This window comes from Xenia sp. Carnegie-2017, unplaced genomic scaffold (genome assembly GCF_021976095.1).
Source record: "Xenia sp. Carnegie-2017 unplaced genomic scaffold, XeniaSp_v1 HiC_scaffold_1, whole genome shotgun sequence".
NCBI classification, from domain to species: domain Eukaryota; kingdom Metazoa; phylum Cnidaria; class Anthozoa; order Malacalcyonacea; family Xeniidae; genus Xenia; species Xenia sp. Carnegie-2017.
In genome coordinates this window covers 1221636-1232814 of record NW_025813402.1, presented here as the reverse complement: position 1 = coordinate 1232814, position 11179 = coordinate 1221636, and the positions used below count along the sequence as shown (strand labels likewise).

Sequence of the window (11179 nt, the reverse complement as noted above, 5' to 3'; positions counted from 1 at the left end):
CCGAAGTCCGTGGGTGTAGTGTGGTTATATTAATGCATTCTCAAGTGCAAATGGAGAGAAAATTTGCATCGTAAAATCGACCATTTTTAGTAAAAGGCAGGTGTAATGTAAATACAGTCAGTCCACTATTTAAGCGTCCACCCCCTTGCTAGAAGATCAGCTTAGTGGGCGGTTGATGCAGGTACGCAAAAAAAAATGCTTTATTATTTTAACCAGGAATATACCGGGCGAAAAGCGAATTCTTGATATAAAGCCCAGCGAAGTGCTTTTAAAAGAGCCATTTAATACAAAATAACATATAAAAAGAAATATTTATTTAGAAGACAAGACGAAACGTTACGCTTCTAAATAATATTTCTTTTGATATTTGTATTAAATAATCTTTCTTCTTCTGAAGCTGATATTACATTAAGAAATGCTTCATTATCAATCATTGACTAGAATTAACAGTTTGACTTATTTCACAGGTTAAAAATAACAATTTAAAGATTTTCGAATGGAAACATGTTCTCTTCAAATGCATTAACTCTTAAGACTCCGTAAGCTAAAAATAGTCTCGACTTGCATTAACTGCTGCAGTGGGGGATAACTTTCGCTGTCGAGAATATCATAATGAAACTTATTTAAGAGTACGTTTATCCGTTAATGGAGCAGGCCAAGTATCGCAGTTGCTTTAGCAATGCTTGCACCAACAAACTAATTTCATGATTTTGTAAATCTAGTTCGAAATCTTCATCGCTTGCAAGTATTTTCTTCAAAACTCCTCAACACAGTTTCCCCTAATCAAAACATAAGCTGTCGGCTTAATAGTGGCAACAATTGATAAAAAACATCATTTGGTATGCTTTTTGGATAGGTGGTCACAAACAACAACACAAATTCACATGAACAAGAATATTTTGAAATATTTATTCAATTATTAATCGTAAGCGGGAAACTCGAACACGACATCCTTTCCAGTTAACTTTTTGTATACGCCAGAGAACGTCTCGAGCTGAAACAGATAATTTTAAAAAAAATGGCGACACGCATTGCATTATGGAAAATCAACAGGTACAAAACGTACAACGAAGAAAGTCGAACACGCAAAAAGTGGTCGCAACGAACACGCAAAAAGTGATCGCAACGAAGGGTTTTGAGCATAGATATAGTAGGTCTAGATCGCTGACGAGTGTGACGCAATATAAGACTTATTAAGACGGCAGCGCGACATTCATGATAAATCCAAGATGGCGCGGGAACCGGGCAAAAAACTTGGGGCTACTATTAGGCAATTGTTTTTTTTGCAGTTTACTTCGTTTCAGTGTTTTCAAACTCCTCCAATCAAGTTTTATTGGAAACAAAGCGTTATTAATAATGTTTTGAAGCCATATTGGACAATTATTATTGGAATACGTGCGAAAATATTGCTTGCGAAGTGTTGTGTAAATTGGTCGTTTGGTTGTCTCGAGGCGTTTGTCTACCAAAATAAACGGATTTCGTCTGCTTTACCTCCCATACTGGTTCGTCCTCGTTGAAATACATCATATTGAATACATACAAAAAGATGGGAAAATTAATCTTCATATTTTTTACATAAATTTCACTTCAAGATGCTATTCGTTCTTTCATTCTTCAAATATGTGTTGGCACTTAACAGACACAGTCATAATCGTTTCCAAAAAGGATGAGTTTTGTCAGCTTTTGTCGCTTAGATGGCACTTCTTTACAAACTATTCTCTCGGAGTAGAGTTTGGAGAACTGGTGTACAAATATTTTACTGTAAACATGTATGTAACTGAAAACTGTAACTGTATGGCAATTTTCTTTACACGTAAAATTTCATGTATTGAATGGTGAAATATCCGTAATTTTTTATCTTCTTTACTTATCTTTGTACATAGGTGTCATAAAATGAACCAACTGAGCAGTATGATACAGTCTTTGTTTTGCAAGTCATTAGTTGTATGTTAACAATATGATGCAAATTAGACATTCTTAGTTAAAATTGTACTGGCATTGTAGAAGAAAAACAAATAATAATAATAACATGATAATAATAATAATTAGATTTATTTAATAAGGATAACCTCCTCAGTTTAGAAACAACTGGTGTCAAGGATGGTGTTTGTAGCTATAGCATAATAAAAACATATACTATAACAAAGTATATTGAGCATATAAGTCACATATATTTTATTCACAGCTACATCTTATAATAATCTGGGCCATAGCCAGCATTTTCATTTGGTCATGCTATCCTAATGCCGCTGTGTTCACTGACTGTAAAAACAAGAGATTCTTAATGAAATGAACAATGATGCAGTGAAATTTACATAGCAACAGTAAAATTCAGTCTGGCTATGCCACCGATGATATCTATATCAAATATTTCATAAGATAATATATAAATTTAATGAACACCTTAGCTCTGGTAAAAAAATAACTACTTTATACAGAGCTTTATAACTCTCTCCAAAAATTGTATTGTAACAGTATCTTGAGTTATGCGTTTGAATGTTACTATGTCAGATTTTGAAATAAACAGTAATATAACAAGCTACTGAACATATGTTTCCTTCTCTTTCGTATAACAACTTAGCTGTAAGATCTCATCAGTATAGCCAATGAGATGAGGCAAGTTTTCTTCAGTTACGTTTCCCAACATTAACAGCTTTTCTAAGATCTAGTCAGTAAACAATAGTGCTGCAGTGTTATGTATCTCCTTGCTCCTCTCTTCATTCATTCAAAATCGAATGGCCTTGCTAAACTGTGGATGAATCTCACATATCAGTATGAGTACAGTGGGAGTACCTTCGTAAATAAATTGCTTTTTTGTCATAAATGCTCAGATTGATTTTCCCATCTTTCTATAAATTGTCAATATGATATTTTTCAATGCGTAACAAACCAGTATGGGAGCTAAAGCTGACAAAATCTGTTTATTTTAGTGGATGAACGACTTGAGACAACCAAACGACCAATTTACACAATACTTCGAAAGTGATATTTTCACCCGTTTTTCAATTATAACTGTCCAAAATGGTTTCAAAACACTTGAAATAAATAGTTGTTTCCAATAAAACTTCATCGGAAGAGTTTGAAAACAATGAAAAGAAGTAAATTGCGAAAAACATCAATTGCCCTGTAGTGACTCTATGTTTTTTGCCCGGTTCCCACGCCATCTTGGATTTATCATGGATGTCACGCAATATGGCGGCTCGTCAGTAATCTAGACCTACTATATCCATTGAGCTCTATAAGACCTGGAGGGGCAAAGGGGCCTGGGCCTCGTGGTCAAAAACATGGCGGTAATGGCGGATTTTGGTGGTCAAAACTTCCACTTTAAAAATTTTTTTCAATATTCACTCCCTCCTGATTTCTAATACTGTTTGTATGGACGAAAACAAGTGAGAAAAAAAACAATTACGATACCGACAGCATATCATGTGAAAATAATGCTTCAGCATTGCGTGAAAAACACAGTACAGACACACATCAAAATAAAGAAGATCGACGGTAGAGGAACGCATATTTTGGATGTAACATTTAAGTTATTTTATGACATTTTAGCCTTTTAAAAGTGAAAGTCAAACGGCATTCTTTACTAGACCTGTCAATCTCGTCAAACTTATACATTATTTCATGCTTTTGTGTGTTTGACTGTTTGTCAACAGTTTGGTGCACCTATTTTTCTTGCTTCAAATGGATAAATCTGTGTAAAAATGCTCCTAAGGAAGCGAGAAAATGTTTGCTTCAGTCCTACGACATAAGTCAACTAAAAATTTACCATGGTTAAGTATCATAAGTGTATTGTCATTACCTGATAAATCTACTGAAAACTCATAAAGAAAGTATGTTGAACTAGAAGAGCTACAAAAAAGAAAAAAATTCAAAACACCATGACACTGTTGCTTGGTAATTTGTATTTTGTAAACAGCTTGGCAGAATCTTGGATCTATTACTGAACAGAACTACATTAATTTTCCATTGAAATTACAAACTTGGAAACTAAAGTGCATTGGTTTCTCTGACAAAACACTGTCTATTGCTGCATGAAGGCAAAATAGTTATCTGACAGTGTAGGTGAAGAAATTTATCAAGTTCTATAGATATTATTGTGCATTACTTACAGTTTTGGAATTGTGTAATATATGTCATGAACAAGATATAATTTTTCAAAATGCTAACCCTTCTAGCACTACTACTCTTCTGTTTTGCTTAAACAACTTACAGCTACCAATACTAATTATTTATATGTACAAACTAACATTTGGGGATTAAATGATAAACAACTTGTTAAATCTTTGTATTTTACATCAAGCCTTTGAATTAGTTCCTTTTATCTCTTGGTAAAAAAAAATATTAATGAAAGACTTACAAATCAAGTTTCTCGAAAATAGTATTTTGTACAAAGAAACTAAATAATTGGAAAGGTCACATGTTGAAGACAGACTTTGCTTCTTTGACTAGGTTGCTTGACCATGAGCAAATTTAAATTTGTTTACAATTTGTTTAAAGAATTCTTTTTATTGATTTCTACTAATTCTTCATAAGACACAAAGAATTTCTTTGCCATCTATTTTTGCTTCTTCTACATTCATCTTCATTGTAACCAATGCATTCGATGTGATCACCTGGAATCATACCAAGTATGGATTTAATGAGATGAGACAATAATATGTTTAAATTTTCATGCATATTAATGATATAATCATAAGCTACTGTTGAACAAAAATTTCAAGGTAGAAACAAATCTAAGCACATTGTTCAACACACTACTTTTATCTTGGTTTTGAAGTAGTAACCTGTTTACTATAACAATAAATATTTCATTTACAGAAACGCTAAGTAGTACTTTAATACTGTTTGCATAAATCCAACTTTCCAATCACATTATAATTGTCTACACTATACAGTCAGTCAAATTGAGCAGGCAAACAGTTTAATAGTTATTTTTATTATACAACATATACCATAGTTCTCATTAATTTTGCATGGCACTGCATTCAATTTCAACACAACTCTGTTGTAAACTTTCCCTTCATCTTTTCAAAAAAAACATGAACAAATTATGCCCCATTTTTGGGAGGTAAACTCAATTCAAACCAGGAGAGTTTAGCTTGATGCCTTGATCATGATACAAGATGGATGCAAAACTCGATAAAAATTGACAGCTTCGAACCGTCTGGCGAGCGATTAAGTGAAGAACAAACAAGACTGGACCAAAATAACTTTAAATTAAAACTTAGTAGTAGAAACACTCTTCAAGTATCGTGTTAAAAACAAAATAGTAAAACTAATACTGTGCTACTTACCGGAGTCATGAAATGTTTCCTTTTCTGTTGCTATTTCAGCGTCCGCAAACCACAGAAGCTGGCAATTTAATAAATAAATTTTAAAAAAGTGTTTATGTTAGGAAAATAAAAAGTTTTGATATTTTCTATACTCGCAATTGTGGTGGTCAAATCAGGGTGGGCGACAAAATTTTTATTTCATGAGCCCGCGTCTCTCCGCTGACTTTTACCACCAAAATCCGCCATGTTTTTGACCACGCGGCCGCGCGCTAATAATTTATACTAATTTTGTTGACGTTTCCCCTCCAGTTATTATAGAACTCAATGACTATATCTATGGTTTTGAGTTAACCGTGATAAAAAATGGCGACACGCATTGCATTATGGGAAATCAACAAGTACAAAACGTACAACGAAGAGTCGGAACACGCGAAAAATGGTCGCAACGAACACGCAAAAGTGGTCGCTGGCGAAGAGTTTTGAAATAACCGTGATAAAAAATGGCGACACGCATTGCATTATGGGAAATCAACAAATTACAAACGTACAGCAGAAGATAACGAAAGGCTATTGTCGTCGACTCATGGATGATATTAAAAGATTCGGGGCAGTTTATTAAAAGTTTGAAAACGGCCCAAATCAAATTCACTAAAATTACTTCGATTTACTGTATGAAAAGGGCAAAGATATTGCCTGTTTTTGGTAATCGACAAAACAACCAACAAATAAAATAAAATTTATTGCCAAAAATTATTATCAAACAACGCTCTCGAGTTCTTATTTAACCACAACGAACACCGTCACCATTTATTGTCTTTAATTGTGTTGTCATTTGCGAAGACACGTGTAAACTAAACCGATACACTTTTTTCCTTTTTTTTCTAATCAATAAACCCCAAAACAAGAAACAAAGTCAGCTTTTAAGGTATGGTATTCAAGTAAGGAAACGTGGAGGTTGAATATAGAAAGATTTCAACGTTAAAACATTCAATTCAAAGCTTTCATTGTCATGTTTACATAATGAATTAACGTATTTTCTTACGAAAAACATCTCTTAACTTAACCACTAATAAACTGGATAACGCGCCTTCCACTGACATGTATAATAAACTGGATAACGCGCCTTCCACTGACATGTATAATAAACTGGATAACGCGCCTTCCACTGATATGTATCATAAACTGGATAACGCGCCTTCCACTGATATGTATCATAAACTGGATAACGCGCCTTCCACTGATATGTATCATAAACTGGATAACGCGCCTTCCACTGACATGTATAATAAACTGGATAACGCGCCTTCCACTGATATGTATAATAAACTGGATAACGCATCTTCAACTGATATGTATCATAAACTGGATAACGCGCCTTCCACTGACATGTATAATAAACTGGATAACGCGCCTTCCACTGATATGTATAATAAACTGGATAACGCGCCTTCCACTGATATGTATCATAAACTGGATAACGCGTCTTCCACTGATATGTATAATAAACTGGATAACGCGCCTTCCACTGACATGTATCATAAACTGGATAACGCGCCTTCCACTGACATGTATAATAAACTGGATAACGCGCCTTCCACTGACATGTACAATAAACTGGATAACGCGCCTTCCACTGATATGTATAATAAACTGGATAACGCGCCTTCCACTGATATGTATAATAAACTGGATAACGCACCTTCCACTGATATGTATCATAAACTGGATAACGCGCCTTCCACTGACATGTATAATAAACTGGATAACGCGCCTTCCACTGATATGTATAATAAACTGGATAACGCGCTTTCCACTGATATGTATCATAAACTGGATAACGCGTCTTCCACTGACATGTATAATAAACTGGATAACGCGCCTTCCACTGATATGTATAATAAACTGGATAACGCGCCTTCCACTGACATGTATCATAAACTGGATAACGCGCCTTCCACTGACATGTATAATAAACTGGATAACGCGCCTTCCACTGACATGTATAATAAACTGGATAACGCGCCTTCCACTGACATGTATAATAAACTGGATAACGCGCCTTCCACTGATATGTATAATAAACTGGATAACGCGCCTTCCACTGACATGTATAATAAACTGGATAACGCGCCTTCCACTGATATGTATAATAAACTGGATAACGGGCTTCCACTGATATGTATAATAAACTGGATAAAGCATCCACATATAAAATATAGAACGAAAAAAGACAATAGATACTGGGCTCATTTGCATATTTTTCTACCGTTACACTTTGCTTCAATTTTGTAGTGCAAATTTACAATTTTTTAATTTCAACACATTGTTTATTCACAAAAAAATACAAACGAAAGGAAAGACAGAGTGCAAAGCATTTAAATGCCAAAGTATAGGAAAGTGAGACTGCTAAAACGTACGCAAATGAATCAACTTCCGGCTTCAATTTTCCCGCCACAGTCATCATCCAGTCATATATACATATCAGTGATCAATTCTCCCATCATTCATTGCGTGCATAACTTAACAGCTGAACTGAAAATTTTTTCATTTCAAAAACAACCTTTCATGTTTCAGAAAACGTCAATCAGTCACCATAAATCAGACAGGGGGGGCGACAATTGCTTCATCATCAACTCAATTTAAGAGGGAAAGACATAATTTTTATCTGTTTCCATGTCCCATGACAACATACCTTATGTTCAACGTTTGTCTGTTGGCTTTTATCTAAAAACCTACACACAAAAGCGTACATAAAACATCAATTAGGACCACAAAACTAAATAAAAAAATTTCCACCAATTCAACTTGGAATTCAATCTGTTTTTAAAGCAAATTAAACAGCAAATTTACAAGCAAAACACGTTCTTTCCACTGGCTTCAAAAATATGAATATACACTTAACATTGCGTGTAATAATATTCTTTGTTTAAACCAACTGTTTATGCCAAATCAAATTTATTATGCCACCCCCGTTTAGTAAGCAACATTAAAATAATCCTATAGAAAATGTTACATCTAAACGTTGAAGTTTTAATACTAACGCTTTAATCAATCTTGAGCCATCCAGTTTAACATGAATCCTTTTGCCAACAAGTTCACTTGGAAAACAGAGATCGTCCAAAATTGCATCGTGAACAGACGTCAAAGTTCGACTAAACACGAAAATGTTACAACGAATAAAGGGAAATTAAATTTAATTAATCGAGGTAGACCGAGAAGGAGATGGATGGATGCTGTGAACAGTGATATGAAGGCGATGGGTATAATGAGAGACATGGCAAGAGATAGAGACGTTTGGCGTAGAGAAGTTCATGGACCGGTCAACCCCCCTGGCGGGGATTAATACTGGCTGGTATACAAATGTTGTTTGTTTGTTTTTTGTTTTAATCGAGTACTTGTAACAAACCTTCTGGGTCGCATCTGCTTTTGATTTCTAGTTTTTCTTGTTGGCTTTGGTAGAATACGTCTCTAACAATTAAAATTTTGAGACGTACAACAAATGAGCTTCAAACAACTTAATTATCATTCAAAAAATCTCAGCTTAACAAATACAAACCTGAGCCACAGCAACAAAATGCTTCCCGCTAAACTTCTTTTCCAATTCACGAACCAAACGAGCCTGAATACATTAACAAGTTATAAATATTAATTTACAAAACATCGTAGATTGTGTCGACTAGCAGTAGGGAGAAATAACTGAAGCATAAATGAAATGGTTTTCGATGGATATTTTCAATCATAGTCGATTGTTTGGCAAAGAATTCGCAATAGTGAATCGTGAACTTTTAACCAATTCCCACCACTAATTTTGATGATAGTATGTTTCAGAATGACATGTCAATCAGTCAAGGTGAATCAGACTGGGGCGACAATCATTTCATCATCAACAAAATTCAACTTCAACGATAGAACATACTCAAATAAACAGAGACTTCTTGCTAACACAAGATACAAATTACAGGAAGAAAAAAACACACTAAAAAAGGATTGAAATATCGGTCTGAGGTTTTGCAAGATGTCTTTGCTTATCTGAACGTGTTTCCATTGTATATGTTTTTGAAATTGTCTGTTGGGAAAGGGCATTTAACTACATTCAACTACATCTGATGTTGACTCAGACTGTGTAAAGTTCACAAAGTAATATCAGTACATTCCTAATCTGAAAAGAACATTCCAATGATTTCATTGAAAAAACAAGGCCTTTATGTGAAGTAAGCCTTGTGCATAGTTGAGTTTATCTTCTCTATACACTAACAAACAACTCTTTAGGACAGTGCACACTCTAATTTTTCATCTCCGGCCTCTTGTCAAATCTGAACTCCGGTTTCAAACTCCGGCTTTTTTATAACTCGAATCATTAGTTGTGGCTGGGTAATTTGTCAAGTCACTGTTCAAAAGTTTAAGGTGTATTATTTGTAAAATTTTTATATACAAAGTTAAATTTCAGCACTCCGACTTCGAATCATAAATTAGCATGTGTGAATGCAATCTAGCGTCATGTTGTTTCATGCATAAAATGTTTTATTTTCATGCAAGTTTTTGAATTTTAGCCGATAGTTATTGTTCGTTGATACAAAAATATTTTGATCAGACACGTTTACCAAAGTTTGACAGTATTTTGCAGCACAAACCACTGCTGCCGGAGTTTCGCCGGAGATGAACAAACTCAGGCCGGGAAAAATAGCCGGAGCTCAGGCCTCCAGTGCACAGCACTATTAAAAAGAGCACAATTTTTTATGTCGCCCTCAGTAAGTGTGAGTTTTTGAGAGGTTATTGTCTGCTTGCCGGACTTTTACAAAATACACAACTTGGCTTAACTCCGGCCTCCCGTTTACAGCACTACAACTCTTCAGATAAAACAAACTAAGGGTCTTTTAAGGTCAACATTTCCAAGTACCTGAACTTTCTGAAAAGATTTTAGTTGTGGTACAGGTATGAACAAAATGACAACCTTCTTGCCAGCAACTTCAACTTCCTGAGGAAAAAAAACAGAAACGGTATTTAAAGGCAGAGCACAATTTTTTTTTAACTGACAAAATGCATCAGCCTTACTAACGTTCGGTTTTTACAAACGAGCACACAAGGATTTAAAGGAAGCAATTTCACATAAAATTAAAACGAAAGAGTATTTGACAAACCTTGGCACCACATATGTACAATTCTCTGAGTTGCTGTTTGAGTTCACTATTCGCTTCGAGTTCAGAGATGGCCTTAAAAATCAAATAAATTATGGACTTTCTTATACTTCTCTTCCATTGATATAAATGTTGTTTCAAATTGTTTTATTGAAAACATGCTAACACGATGTTCCTTCTCACCCCAGCAACTTCTTTCTCAAGTTCGTTGGGAGCTTCGCTATTTGGCTTTATGATTTTTCCTGTAGCCATGTTGGCTGCCGACCTAAAAATTTACCGCACTTCAAGGCTACAAAATATCCATAAAAGCACACCATCTTTTTTCAATCTCGACTGAATCGTCAATCTCCCATGCTGAATTCTCAGTTTTGACAATTTGTCGAGAAAAAAGAGAAAAGAAGGCATTTCTACAAGGGATCTAAAATGAACAGCATTTCACTCACTTTCCTCAAGTCTGGTAAACAACCGAAAGAGGACGAAGCTACGCGCAGATGTAACTTAACGCATCCATTTTTAATACAGCCGCTGACGTATATTCAACACATCGCTGGCACTACGTGCGATTACTTGGTATAAGCTGAAACATAAATTACTATTGTAATGAGAGCATGTGATAGCCTAAGGTACAAAATTTGCCAAGCTTGAAAAGAACTAAAATATTTCAAAATTTTTCAGCATTACGCCTTTAAAAGATGATGAATTTCTTAAAAGAGGTTTATAGGGGCGTCAATCCTGAAGATAATAAAACAAATGCTTTATTGCCCGATT

At 34.8% G+C, this 11179-nt stretch overlaps 1 protein-coding gene and 1 non-coding gene across 2 annotated transcripts; both read right to left on the bottom strand.

Moving 5' to 3' along the window:
* Positions 1-879: 879 nt before the first annotated feature.
* Positions 880-10919, bottom strand: LOC124434454 (40S ribosomal protein S7-like). The gene is made up of 9 exons (XM_046984354.1): positions 10855-10919; positions 10595-10676; positions 10415-10486; positions 10174-10251; positions 8833-8895; positions 8683-8744; positions 8318-8428; positions 7969-8008; positions 880-994 (listed from the first exon to the last, which is right to left on the bottom strand). Exons 2-9 carry the CDS (start codon positions 10661-10663, stop codon positions 920-922), a joined length of 570 nt encoding a protein of 189 aa, XP_046840310.1. The 5' UTR covers positions 10664-10676; positions 10855-10919; the 3' UTR covers positions 880-919.
* On the bottom strand, positions 9095-9167 carry LOC124445434. The gene has a single exon (XR_006948152.1). It is a non-coding gene; the product is annotated as a small nucleolar RNA SNORD31 (small nucleolar RNA).
* Positions 10920-11179: the final 260 nt, after the last annotated feature.

What these genes read in the sequence shown, in the direction of transcription:
- LOC124434454 (XM_046984354.1), bottom strand. Translation starts at nt 10,663, where the DNA reads ATGGCTACAGGAAAAATCATAAAGCCAAATAGCGAAGCTCCCAACGAA. An exon ending in TTGAGAAAGAAGTTGCTGGG is followed by an intron (nt 10,487 to 10,594) that starts GTGAGAAGGAAC and finishes TTGATTTTTAAG; the next exon opens with GCCATCTCTGAACTCGAAGC. An exon ending in TGTACATATGTGGTGCCAAG is followed by an intron (nt 10,252 to 10,414) that starts GTTTGTCAAATA and finishes TTTTTTCCTCAG; the next exon opens with GAAGTTGAAGTTGCTGGCAA.